The sequence below is a fragment of the Arachis ipaensis genome, chromosome B1, assembly GCF_059453495.1.
Source record: "Arachis ipaensis isolate K30076 ecotype BB chromosome B1, ASM5945349v1, whole genome shotgun sequence".
Classification (NCBI taxonomy): domain Eukaryota; kingdom Viridiplantae; phylum Streptophyta; class Magnoliopsida; order Fabales; family Fabaceae; genus Arachis; species Arachis ipaensis.
Window position 1 is genome coordinate 47,802,347 of NC_142436.1, and position 14,223 is coordinate 47,816,569.

Consider the following 14,223-nt stretch of genomic DNA (forward strand, 5'->3'; position numbering starts at 1 on the left):
GCAATATAGAACGCCCAACCAGCCTCTTGCAACTGGTTTGAGATCTCCCCTCTTGAGTTGGTTTGGGACACCTTTTGAATTAGTTATCCACTTAGTTCCAGGGAGGCATATGTCCTCTAGAACTTGATCCAACCCCTTATCTACTCTCACCATTCTCCTATTAAAGGATTCTGGATCATCTTGTAGTTGAGGCAATTTGAAGATCTCTCTTATTTTGTCCAGATGGAAGTAAATAAGCCTCCCTCTGACCATGGTTCGGTAGGTATGAAAGGCGGTTCCAGTTATTCTCTGCTTATCTGTCAGCCACAGATTTGAGTAGAATTCCTGAACCATGTTTCTTCCAACCTTTGTCTCAGGATTGGCTAGAATTTCCCATCCTCTGTTTCGAATTTGCTCTTGGATCTCCAGATATTCATCTTCTTTCAGATTGAATTTAACTTTTAGGATCACTGACCTCAGACCCATTATTTTGTGGTAATCTTTGGTTAAGAACCTCTCTTAATTCCAAAGACTCTTTGGAGTATTCTCTTTCTTGCCTCTTGATTTGGTTTGTTTTCCCTTAGGTGCCATGATCTTGATGATTCTTAGCTCAGTGATCATGGAAAAACACACCAAATTTAGAGGTTTGCTTGCCCTCAAGCAAAAGAAAGGAAAGGGGAGAGAGAGGAGAAGAGGCAAATTCGAATGGTGGAGAAGAGGGGATGGCCGAATGTATATTTATAGGAGGAGGGGAGGGATTTCAAAAAATTTGAAAGAGATATGACATAGAGATATGATTGATGGAAGAAAATAAAATCATGATATGAAAAAGATGAGATTTGTAATTGAAAAAGATATAAAGATGTTAAATCTGAAAATTTGGTTATGCATCTAAGAATTAAGAGATGATATAATGAGTTGAAAAAGATTTGGAAAGAAATTAAGAAGATAATTGAGTTTTTGAAGAAGATTTGGGAAGGATTTGAAAGAAAATTGAAAAGAGATTTAGAAAATGTTTGAATTTTTGAAAATTGAGGGTGAATGATGAAAGTTTGAAATATGTTTATGCAGAAAAGTATGAATCAAAACATGAAAATTTGAAAAATTTTGAAGTTGGAAACAAAATCTCCTCCCCCTGCCTTTCTGGCGTTAAACGCCCAGAATGGTATCCATTCTGGCGTTTAACGCCCAATTGTTGGCCATTATGGGCGTTTAACGCCCAGCCAGGTACCCTGGCTGGCGTTAAATGCCAGAAACCCCTTTATCACTGGGCGTTTTGTTGAACGCCCAGGATGCTGCAATTCTGGCGTTAAACGCCCAAAATGGTACCCATTCTGGCGTTTAATGCCCAAAATGCCCTTTACTGGCATTTTCTTGCCAGCAAGCTCCTTTTCTCTGCTTTTTGCACTGAATCCTTCTGTAATTCTGTGAATTCCTTCAATTTTGATGATTAACCTTTGAAGAAAAATGTATATCAAACTTCTACAAGTATTAATTAAGACAAACAACTTGCTAATGGCTGGGTTGCCTCCCAGCAAGTGCTTCTTTATTGTCTTTAGCTGGACCTTTACTGAACTTCATTCAAGCCTCAGTTTTGAGCATTCTTGCTCAAAATTGCTTTCAAGATAATGTTTGATTCTCTGTCCATTAACAATAAACTTTTTGTCAGAATCAATATCTTGAAGCTCAACATGACCATATGGTGACACTCCTGTGATCACATATGGTCCCCTCCACCGGGATTTTAATTTCCCGGGAAATAATCTGAGCCTAGAGTTGAACAGCAGAACTTTTTGTCCTGGTTCAAAGACTTTGGATGACAATTTCTTGTCATGCCACTTTTTTATTTTTTCCTTATAAATTTTTGCATTTTCAAAAGCATTGAGTCTGAACTCCTCTAGCTCATTTTGCTGGAGCAATCTTTTCTCACCAGCTAACTTAGCATCCATGTTTAGGAATCTGGTTGCCCAGTAGGCTTTATGTTCCAGTTCCACGGGCAGATGACAAGCCTTGCCATACACAAGCTGGTATGGAGAGGTTCCTATAGGAGTCTTGAATGCTGTTCTGTATGCCCACAGAGCATCATCCAAGCTCTTTGCCCAATCCTTTCTACGGGCAATTACAGTCTGTTCCAGGATTCTCTTTAGTTCTCTATTAGAAACTTCAGCCAGCCCATTTGTCTGTGGATGATACGGAGTTGCTACTTTGTGGCTAATTCCATATCAAACCATAGCAGAGTAAAGCTGTTTATTGCAGAAATGGGTGCCACCATCACTGATTAGTACTCCGGGAATACCAAATCTGCTGAAAATATGTTTCTGGAGGAACTTCAGCACAGTCTTGGTATCATTAGTGGGTGTGGCAATTGCTTCCACCCATTTAGATACATAGTCTACTGCCACCAGAATGTAAGTGTTTGAGTATGATGGTATTGGAAAGGACCCATGAAGTCAATACCTCATACATCAAACAACTCAATCTCTAAGATCCCTTGTTGAGGCATGGCATAACCATGAGGCAAGTTACCAGCTCTTTGGCAACTGTCACAGTTACACACAAACTCTCGGGCATCTCTATAGAGAGTAGGCCAATAGAAGCCACATTGGAGGACTTTAGTGGCTGTTCACTCACTTCCGAAATGTCCTCCATACTGTGATCCATGGCAATGCCACAGGATCTTCTGTGCCTCCTCTCTAGGGACGCATCTGCGGATCATTCCGTCTGCGCATCTCTTAAAGAGATATGGTTCATCCCATAAGTAGTACTTTGCATCAGAAATTAGTTTTTTCTTTTGCAACCTGCTGTACTCCTGGGGTATGAACCTCACAGCTTTATAATTTGCAATGTCTGCAAACCATGGTGCTTCCTGAATGGCAAAAAGTTGCTCATCTGGAAAGGTCTCAGAGATCTCAGTAGGAGGGAGGGACGCCCCTGCTACTGGTTCTATCCGGGACAGGTGATCAGCTACCTGGTTCTCTGTGCCTTTTCTGTCTCTTATTTCTATATCAAACTCTTGCAGAAGCAACACCCATCTTATGAGCCTGGGTTTTGAATCCTGCTTTGTGAGTAGATATTTAAGAGCAGCATGGTCAATATACACAATCACTTTTGAACCTACTAAATAGGATCTAAACTTGTCAATGGCATAAACCACTGCAAGTAACTCCTTTTTTGTGGTTGTGTAATTCTTCTGTGCGTCATTTAGAATGCGACTAGCATAGTAAATGACGTGCAGAAGCTTGTTATGCCTTTGTCCCAACATTGCACCAATGGCATGGTCAGTGGCATCACACATTAATTCGAATGGTAATGTCCAGTCAGGTGCAGAGATGACTGATGCTGTGACCAGCTTGGCTTTCAGGGTCTCAAACACCTGCAGACACTCTGTGTCAAACACAAATGGCATGTCAGCAGCTAGCAGGTTGCTTAGAGGTTTTGCAATTTTTGAAAAATCCTTTATGAACCTCCTATAGAATCCTGCATGCCCCAGAAAGCTTCTGATTGCCTTAACATTAGCAGGTGGTGGTAATTTCTCAATTACCTCTACCTTGGCTTGATCCACCTCTATTCCCTTGCTTGAAATTTTGTGCCCAAGGACAATTCCTTCAGTCACCATAAAGTGACATTTTTCCCAGTTTTAGACCAGGTTAGTCTTTTGGCACCTTTTCAAGACAAGTGCTAGATGATCAAGACAGGAGCTGAATGAGTCTCCAAATACTGAGAAGTCATCCATGAAGACTTTCAGGAACTTCTCTACCATATTAGAGAAGATAGAGAGCATGCACCTCTGAAAGGTTGCAGGTGCATTACACAGACCAAAAGGCATTCTTCTGTAAGCAAATACTCCAGATGGACATGTGAATGCTGTTTTCTCTTGGTCTTGAGGATCCACTGCAATTTGGTTGTAGCCTGAATAGCCATCCAAAAAGCAGTAGTATTCATGGCCTGCTAGTCTCTCTAGCATCTGGTCTATGAATGGTAAAGGAAAATGATCCTTTTTTGTGGCTGTATTGAGCCTTCTGTAGTCAATACACATACGCCACCCTGTAACTGTTCTTATGGGAACCAGTTCATTCTTTTCATTATGAACCACTGTCATGCCTCCCTTCTTGGGGACAACTTGGACAGGGCTCACCCAGGGTCTATCAGAAATAGGATAAATAATCCCAGCCTCTAGTAACTTAGTGACCTCTTTCTGCACCACTTCCTTCATGGCTGGATTTAGCCGCCTCTGTGGTTGAACTACTGGCTTGGCATCATCCTCCAATAGGATTTTGTGCATGCATCTTGCTGAGCTAATGCCCTTAAGGTCACTTATGGACTACCCAAGAGCTGTCTTGTGTGTCCTTAGCACTTGAATTAGTGCTTTCTCTTCCTGTGGATTTAAAGCAGAGCTTATGATCACTGAAAAAGTGTCACCCTCTCCCAGAAATACATATTTCAGGGATGGTGGTAGTGGTTTGAGCTCTGGTTTAGGAGGTTTCTCCTCTTCCTGAGGGATTTTTAGAGGTTCTTTTATTTCCTCTGGTTCCTCCAAATCAGGCTGAACATCTTTAAAGATGTCCTCTAGATCTTACTCAAGACTCTCAGTCATATTGATCTCTTCCACCAAAGAGTCAATAATATCAGTGCTCATGCAGTCATTTGTTGTGTCTGGATGCTGCATAGCTTTGACAGCATTCAACTTGAACTCATCCTCATTGACTCTCAGGGTCACTTTCCCTTTTTGTACATCAATAAGAGTTCGTCCAGTTGCTAGGAAAGGTCTTACTAGAATGAGAGTTGCACTATTGTGCTCCTCCATTTCCAGCACTACAAAGTCAGTAGGAAAGGCAAATGGCTCAACCTTGACAATCATGTCCTCAATGATGCCTGATGAATATTTAATGGAGCCATCAGCAAGTTGAAGACATATCCGGGTTAGTTTGACTTTTTCAGTCAACCCAAGCTTTCTGATAGTGGATGCAGGTATTAGGTTGATACTTGCTCCAAGGTCACATAGAGTTGTCTTGGTGCAAGGACCCTCTAATGTGCATGGTATCATAAAGCTTCCTGGATCTTGAAGCTTTTCTGGTAAGCTTTTCAGAATGACTGCACTGCATTCTTCACTGAGAAACACTCTTTCAGTTTCTCTCCAATCCTTCTTATGACTTAAGATCTTTTTCATGAACTTAGCATAAGAGGGTATTTGCTCAAGTGCCTCTGCAAACGGGATCTTTATTTCAAGAGTCCTGAGATAGTCTGCAAAGCGGGCAAATTGTTTATCCTATTCCGCTTGGCAAAGCTTCTGAGGATAAGGCATCTTGGCTTTATATTCTTCAACCTTAGTTGCTGCAGATTTATTTCCTACAGAGGTGGTTGGAGAAGCCTTTTTAGAGGGATTGCCATTAGCACTTGCAAGTATACCAACTATCGTCAAGTAATAACTCACTATGAGTGAGGTCGAATCCCACAGAGATTGATTGATTAAACAATTTTAGTTACTGGGTAATTTAGTCAAGCTAATCAAGAATAATTGTGAGTGCAGAATTCTAAACAGCAAAATAGTAAATGACTTAAAATAAAAGAAAGCAATAACGTGCAGGAATGTAAATGACAAGAATGTAAAGTGCTGAAAATATAAATGACTAAATTATAAATGGGGAGTGGGTTGATAGCAGAAATTAAAGAAAGCTATAAAAGAACGGGGAAGATAAGAATAGGGAAGATTCATTGGAGTTAGGAGATATTGCTCTCTTTGGATTAAATTCATATCATCTCATCTTCAATCCTGCAACTCATTGACCTCTTGGCAATCATGATTGATTGAACCCCAATTCCTTGGTGATTCAATCTCTCAAATTTTGATAATCATCCAATTTCTTGGTCTAATTGCTCATGAAGAGAGATAAGCTTGGTCCCTGATTTTACCACACATCATCATAGATCCAAATATTTGGGTAGATTTTATGTCACCGTATCCAATCCCAAAACCCAAATCTACACAATGTGAGAAGGAATTTCAAGCATGATTTCATATTTCTTTTTCCAAGGCTCCCATGAAACCCAATTTGCATTCAACCTCTTTTCCAAGATGATTGAACACTAAGCATGAAGAACGAAATTCCTTCTAGCAAATCAAAGAGAAGATGAAGAGAAGAAGAAATTCACTATCAATTAATCCATCAAGTACAATAGAGCTTCCTCCCCAATGAGAGGGAAGTTAGCTACTCATAGCTTCAGGTACAAAAACAAAAATTCAAACTGGAAAATAAAACTAAGTACGAAAGTAAGAACAATTCCAAAAGTTCAAAAGTTTCCAGAAGCTCCAAAAGTCCTTTTCTAATTCAGGGTACCTCCTATTTATACCAATTTTACTGGCTTCTCAGGTGTACTTGAAGTTTCTCAAAGTTGGCCTTTTACACTTTCAGTTAGTACAGTCCATTTGGCTGAATATTCTGCTCCCAGGATAGCGTAGCGCTTTTCAGGAAAGCATAGCGTTCGTGCGTCCACGCACATGCGTCACCCACGCGTGCGCGTCATTAAGCTTTTTGGCACTTCCACGCATACGTGTCACCCACGCGTACGCGTCATCTTCAGCGCTTTTGGGAAAGGCACAGCGTTAGCGTCAAAGGCACTCTTCCATGCGTACGCTTCACCCACGCGTACACGTGGCCTTCAAAAATGCCACTTTCTCGCTGCCGCTTCATCCATGCGTGCGAATGCTCCTTTAAAATTAGCAGTTTCACGCGTACGCGTCAGCCATGCGTACGTGTCAGCCACGCGTACGCGTGACCCTTCAAGAATGTCACTTCCACGCGTACGTGTCACCCATGCGTATGCGTCACTAGCCAAATTTTTTCCACTCCGTATCGCAGGCACTGTTGTCAAAAACGTAGCACCAAAGGCGCTCTTCTTACTATAGTGCATAGCGCCTTTCAGGAAAACGTAGCGCCAAAGGCGCTTTCCTTTCTTGGGTTGCATAGCGCCTTTGAGGAGAACGGAGCGCTCTCCTGATGCTGCTGTGGAGAGCTCTTGGGGCAACATAACGCCAAAGGCACTTTCCTGGAGAGTGCATGGAATTGTTATGAAAGCGCAGCGCCAGAGGCGCTCCCCTGTATCCAAGGCCTTCTTTGTTTTTCTTCTTTTTCTTACTTTCATCATCCTTTGTTGCTCTTTTTACCTGAAATTTCAAGCAAGACTCATTTCAAGCAACACTAAGCAGTAAAGTTAGAGAGTAGATTTTTAACATGGAACTCAACAACCTTTGCTCATTATGGTGCAGCTTCAATGCAAGCTCCTTTATCCTTCTTCTTGGAGGCTCCTTCTTGTGCTGGGGTGTACTTTAGCTTCCAAAAGCTTAGCCTCCTAAATGGCATTCATTTTGTGTCTCTTAGACACCAAACTTAGGTTCTTTGCATCTAGTAACTGGCTCATGATGGTGGCCACACCAAACTTAAATTTTTGGCTTACTCTTAAAATTTAATTAAATTGTTGTAAGTCCAAAAATTAAGTGGGTTGGTGGCCACACCAAACTTAGTTTCTCAGCCAGCTTCTCAACCCAATTAACATCATCACATAATGTAACATGCAAGGTTGCACTTCCAGCAACTAGAAAAACTTTTGGAGTTCAAATCAAAGAAACTATCAACTAAATAACTAACAACTGAAACTGAAAAACAATCAACCAAAGTGACTAAACATAAGATACTCTAGAAAGCTTGAAATTGAAAGGATATGAATGTTGGCGTGCCTCCCTACTAGAGCTTTTTTAACGTTACTAGCTTGACGGTTCTGCCTCTTCAATTGAGGTTATCGTGCTTAAGTCTGTGGCCATTAACAGTGAAAGTCCTCTGAGTCTTCTCATCCATAAGCTCCACATGACCATAAGGAGAGGCCTTGACTATTGTGAAAGGTCCAGACCATCTTGATTTTAGCTTTCCTGGGAAAAACTTGAGCCTTGAGTTGTACAACAGCACATTTTGACCTTCTACAAACTCTCTTCTTACCAACTTTTGATCATACCATTTCTTTGTTTTCTCTTTATAAATCTTAGCATTCTCATAGGCTTGAGTTTTGAATTCTTCTAACTCATTGAGTTGTAGCATCCTTCTTTCTCCAGCAGCTTGATTATCAAAATTCAACATCTTGAAAGCCCAAAATGCTCTATGTTCAATCTCCACTAGTAGATGACAAGCTTTTCCAAACACCAATTGGTATGGAGACATGCCAATAGGTGTTTTAAAAGCTGTTCTATAAGCCCATAATGCATCATCTAGCTTCTTGGACCAATATTTTCTTGAGCTCCCAACAGTCTTCTCAAGGATTCTCTTGAGCTTTCTATTTGAAATTTTAGCTTGACCATTGGTTTATGGATGGTAAGGGGTGGCTACCTTGTGCTTAACACCATATTTGAGGAGGAGTGTCTCTAGTTGCTTGTTATAAAAGTGAGTTCCCCCATCACTTATAAGAGCTCTTGGAACCCTAAACCGGCTAAATATGTTCTTCCTCAAGAATTAATCACCACTTTGTTGTCATTTATTGATGTAGCTATGGCCTCTACCCATTTGGACACATAGTCCACAGCCACCAATATGTAATTGTTAGAGTATGAGGGTGGAAAAGTTCCCATGAAATCAATCCCCCAGACATCAAACAATTCCAATTCCATGATGAATCTTTGTGGCATTTCATTTTTCTTGGGAAAGTTGCCAGCTCTTTGACACTCGTTGCACCTTGTCACAAATTCCTTTGCATCTTTGAATATTGTAGGCCAAAAGAATCCACACTGCAACACCTTGTGTGCAGTTCTTTCTCCACTAAAATGTCCTCCATAGATAGATCCATGGCAATGCCAAAGGACCTCTTGTTCTTCCTTATGAGAGATGCATCTTCTTAAAATTCCATCAGCACACCTTTTGAAGAGGTAAGGCTCATCCCAAATGTAATGCTTGGCATCATTGATGAGCTTCCTTTTCAAGTGCTTATTGATGTTGGAAGGTAGCTCTCCAATGGCCTTGAAGTTGGCTATGTCTGCGAACCATGGAGCCTCTTGGATCATCATCAATTGCTCATCTGGGAAGCTTTCATTTATCCCAGGGTTGTGTGCTTCAGCTCCTTCATGTGGGATCCTTGTTAGGTGGTCAGCCACCTTGTTCTCTGCTCCACTTCTATTCTTGATTTCAATGTTGAACTCTTGGAGTAATAGGATCCATCTTATCAATCTGGGTTTGGATTCTTGTTTGGTTAACAAGTATTTAAGTGCTGCATGGTCAGTAAACACAATGACTTTAGAACCAATGAAGTAAGATCTAAATTTATCAAATGCAAAAACTATAGCAAGGAGTTCTTTTTCTGTGGTGGTGTATGGGCACGAAATCACAATCACACTTTTGTAATTCCGCACAACTAACCAGCAAGTGCACTGGGTCGTCCAAGTAATACCTTACGTGAGTAAGGGTCGATCCCACGGAGATTGTCGGCTTGAAGCAAGCTATGGTTATCTTGTAACTCTTAGTCAGGATATCAATAATTCTCAGATTTAATCGGAATGAGTAAAAGGACATAGATTAAATAATACTTGTTATACAGTAATGGAGAACAGGTTGAGGTTTTGGAGATGCTCTGTCTTCTGAATCTTCGCTTTCCTACTGTCTTCTTCTTCACGCACGCAAGGCTCCTTCCATGGCAAGCTGTATGTTGGTGGATCACCGTTATCAATGGCTACCATCCGTCCTCTCAGTGAAAATGGTCCAAATGCACTGTCACCGCACGGCTAATCATCTGTCGGTTCTCACTCATGCTGGAATAGGATCCATTGATCCTTTTGCGTCTGTCACTACGCCCAGCTCTTGCGAGTTTGAAGCTCATCACAGTCATCCCTTCCCAGATCCTACTCGAAATACCACAAACAAGGTTTAGACTTTCCAGATCTCAAGAATGGCTGCCAATAATTCTAGCCTATACCACGAAGACTCTGATCTGAATCAGGAGGCTAAGAGATAAACACTCAGTCTAAGGTAGAACGGAGGTCGTTGTCAGGCACGCATTCATAGGTTGAGAATGGTGATGAGTGTCACGGATCATCACATTCATCAAGTTGAAGTGCCAGTGAATATCTTAGAATAGAAACAAGCGTGATTGAATGGAAAACAGTAGTAATTGCATTAATTCATCAAAACACAGCAGAGCTCCTCACCCCCAACCATGGGGTTTAGAGACTCATGCCGTAGAAGATGCAAATTTAGAAATGAAATGTCATGAGGTACAAAATGAATCACTAAAAGTAGTATTTGTAATAAATTAGTGACCTAGGATTACAGAAAATGAGTAAGCTAGAATAGTTAGTGTAAAAATCCACTTCCGGAGCCCACTTGGTGTGTGCTTGGGCTGAGCATTGATGCTTTCACATGTAGAGACTTTTCTTGGAGTTAAACGCCAGCTTTTGTGCTAGTTTGGGCGTTTAACTCCAGCTTTTATGCCAGTTCTGGCGTTTAACGCCAGAATAGGGTAGAAAGTGGGCGTTTAAACGCCAGTTTACGTCATCAAAACTCGGGCAAAGTATGGACTATTATATATTGCTGGAAATCCCAGGATGTCTACTTTTCAACACAATTGAGAGCGCGCCAATTGGGCTTCTGTAGCTCGAGAAAATCCATTTCGAATGCAGGAGGGTCAGAATTCAACAGCATCTGCAGTCCTTCTTCAGCCTCTAAATCAGATTTTTGCTCAAGTCCCTCAATTTCAGCCAGAAAATACCTGAAATCACAGAAAAATACACAAACTCATAGTAAAGTCCAAAAATATGATTTTGAATAAAAACTAATAAAAACATAATAAAAACTAACTAAAATATACTAAAAATAATGCCAAAAAGCGTATAAATTATTCGCTCATCACAACACCAAACTTAAATTGTTGCTTGTCCCCAAGCAACTGAAAATCAAATAGGATAAAAAGAAGAGAATATACTATAAATTCCAAAATATCAATGAAACTTAGCTCCAATCAGATGAGCGGGACTAGTAGCTTTTTGCCTCTGAACAGTTTTGGCATCTCACTTTTTCCCTTGAAGTTCAGAATGATTGGCATCTATAGGAACTCAGAATTAAGATAGTGTTATTGATTCTCCTAGTGCAGTATGTTGATTCTTGAACACAGTTACTTTACGAGTCTTGGCCGTGGCCCTAAGCACTTTGTTTTCCAGTATCACACCGGATACATAAATGCCACAGACACATAATTGGGTGAACTTTTTCAGATTGTGACTTAGCTAAAAGTCCCCAATTAGAGGTGTCCAGAGTTCTTAAGCACACTCTTTTTGCTTTAGATCACGACTTTGACCACTCAGTCTCAAGCTTTTTACTTGGACCCTCATGCCACAAGCACATGGTTGGGGACAGCTTGACTTAGCTGCTTAGGCCAGGATTTAATTCTTTTTGGCCCTCCTATCCATTAATGCTCAATGCCTTGGACCCCTTTTGCCCTTGCCTTTTGGTTTAAAGGGTTATTGGCTTTTTCTGCTTGCTTTTTTTTTCTTTCTTTTTCTTTTAATTTTTGCCACTTTTTTTCGCAAGCTTTCTCTATTCACTGCTTTTTCTTGCTTCAAGAATCATTTTTATGGTTTTTCAAATCATCAATAACATTTCTCCTCTTCCATTATTATTTCAAGAGCTAACAATTTTAACATTCATAAACAAAAAATTCAAAAATATGCATTGTTCAAGCATTCATTCAGAAAACAAAAAGTATTGTCACCACATCAAAATAATTAAACTAACTTCAAGGATGAATTTAAGATCACGTACTTCTTGTTCTTTTGTGATTAAAAACATTTTTCATTTAAGAAAGGTGATGGATTCATAGGACGTTCACAGCTTTAAGACATAAACTTTAAATTTTATTAATCATGGAATGAAAATAAGACTCAAAAATAAATATAAGAGCAGACCAATAATAATAGAAGACAGAAAATAAAAAAAATAAATATAAATGACTCTTAAAATAGATTCCTAATAATAAAGTTTATCACAGAGTTAGGACTCAACAACCTTGATTTTGAGAAGTGGATGCTCCTTCAATCTGTGGGGTGTTTGGTCCCTCAAGGGAGAGCTTCTCGCGCTTCAGCTCCTGTAGCTCACGCCCTTGCCTCTCCTGTTCCTTAAGCAGCTTGCAGAGCATGCAGTTTTGATTCTGTTGTTCTTCCTTAAGTTGATCCATAGCTTCTTGCAGCTTAGTGACAGATGCTTCTAGGCGGGTCCAGTAGTCAATTTCAGGGATTTCTGGGAGGAACTCCTGCGCCCTCATTTTGATGGAGTTATCTTGCACTTGTTGTCCTTCTATTGACTTCTTGGTGATTGGGTGTTCGATTGGGTTGAATTCATCTACTCCCATCCTTATCCCAGCATCTTTACATAGCAGAGAAATTAAGCTTGGGTAAGCCAGTTTGGCTTCAGTAAAGTTCTTGTTTGCAATTGTGTAAATCTTACAAGAAATCAGATGATGAATCTCCACTTCGTTTCCCAGCATAATACAATGAATCATCACTGCTCTTTTGACAGTGACCTTAGAGCGGTTGCTAGTGGGCAGTATGGAACGCCCAATGAAGTCCAACCAACCTCTTGCGACTGGTTTGAGATTTCCCCTCTTGAGTTGGTTTGGGACACCTTTTGAGTTGGTTATCCACTTAGTTCTAGGGAGGCATATGTCCTCTAGAACTTGGTCCAACCCCTTATCTACTCTCACCATTCTCCTATTAAAGGATTCTGGATCATCTTGTAGTTGAGGTAGTTTGAAGACCTCTCTTATTTTGTCCAAGTGGAAGTAAATAATCCTCCCTCTGACCATAGTTCGGAAGGTATGAAAGGCGGTTCCAGTTATTCTCTGCTTATCTGTCAGCCACAGATTTGAGTAGAATTCCTGAACCATATTTCTTCCAACCTTTGTCTCAGGATTGGCTAGAATTTCCCATCCTCAGTTTCGAATTTGCTCTTGGATCTCCAGATATTCGTCTTCTTTCAGATCGAATTTAACTTCCGGGATCACTGACCTCAGACCCATTATTTTGTGGTAATGGTCTTCATGTTCTTTGGTTAAGAACCTCTCTTGATTCCAAAGACTCTTTGGAGTATTCTCTTTCTTGCCTCTTGAATTGGTTTGTTTTCCCTTAGGGGCCATGATCTTAATGAGTCTTAGCTCGGTGATCACGGAAAAACACACCAAACTTATAGGTTTGCTTGCCCTCAAGCAAAAGAAAGGAAAGGAGAGAGATAGGAGGAGAGGCAAATTCGAATGGTGGAGAGGTGGGGATGGCCGAATGTGTATTTATAAGTGGAAGGGAGGGTTTCGAAAATTTGAAAAAGATATGATATAAAGGTATGATTGGTGAAAAAAAAATAGAATCATGATATGAAAAAGATGATATTTTTAAATGGAAAAGATATAAAGGAGTTAAATCTAAAAATTTGTTTGATGCATCTAAGAATTAAAAGATGATATGATGAGTTGGAAAAGATTTGGAAAGAAATTGAGAAGATAATTGAGTTTTTGAAGAAGATTTGGAAAGGATTTGAAAGAAAATTGTTGAGTTTTTGAAAATTGAAGGTGAATGATGAAAATTTGTAACATGTTTATGCAGAAAATTATGAATCAAAACATGAATGTTTGAAAAATTTTGAAGTGGAAAACAAAATCTTCTCCCCCTGCCTTTCTGGTGTTAAACACCCAGAATGGTATCAATTCTGGCGTTTAACGCCCATATATTGGCCATTGTGGGCGTTTAACGCCCAGCCAGGTACCTTGGCTGGCATTAAATGCCAGAAACCCTTTGTCACTGGGCATTTTTTTGAACGCCCAGAATGGCACCCATTCTGGCGTTTAACGCCCAAAATACCCCTTACTGGCATTTTCTTGCCAGTGAGCTCCTTTTCTCTGCTTTTTGCACTGAATCCTTCTGTAACTCTGTGAATTCCTACAATTTGATGATTAACCTTGAAGGCAATGTATATCAAACTACTAAATATTATTTAAATAACAAATAACTTGCTAATGGCTGGGTTGTCTCCCAGCAAGCACTTCTTTATTGTCTTTAGCTGGACCTTGACTGAGCTTTATTCAAGTCTCAGTTTTGAGCATTCTTGCTCAAAATTACTTTCAAGATAATGTTTGATTCTCTATCCATTAACAGTGAACTTTTTGTCAGAGTCAGTATCCTGAAGCTCAACATATCCATATGGTGACACACTTGTAATCACATATGGTCCCCTC

At 40.2% G+C, this 14,223-nt stretch overlaps 1 protein-coding gene across 1 annotated transcript in view; it reads right to left on the reverse strand.

Annotated features, from left to right (window-relative positions):
- Nucleotides 1-6,877: 6,877 nt before the first annotated feature.
- Nucleotides 6,878-14,223, reverse strand: part of LOC148576472 (uncharacterized) — a 32,329-nt gene continuing 24,983 nt past the window's right edge. Inside the window, exon 2 of the mRNA XM_088502726.1 lies at nucleotides 6,878-7,141. Within this exon, the coding sequence (XP_088358852.1) occupies nucleotides 6,878-7,141 (264 nt within the window). The remainder of the gene's footprint in view (nucleotides 7,142-14,223) is intronic.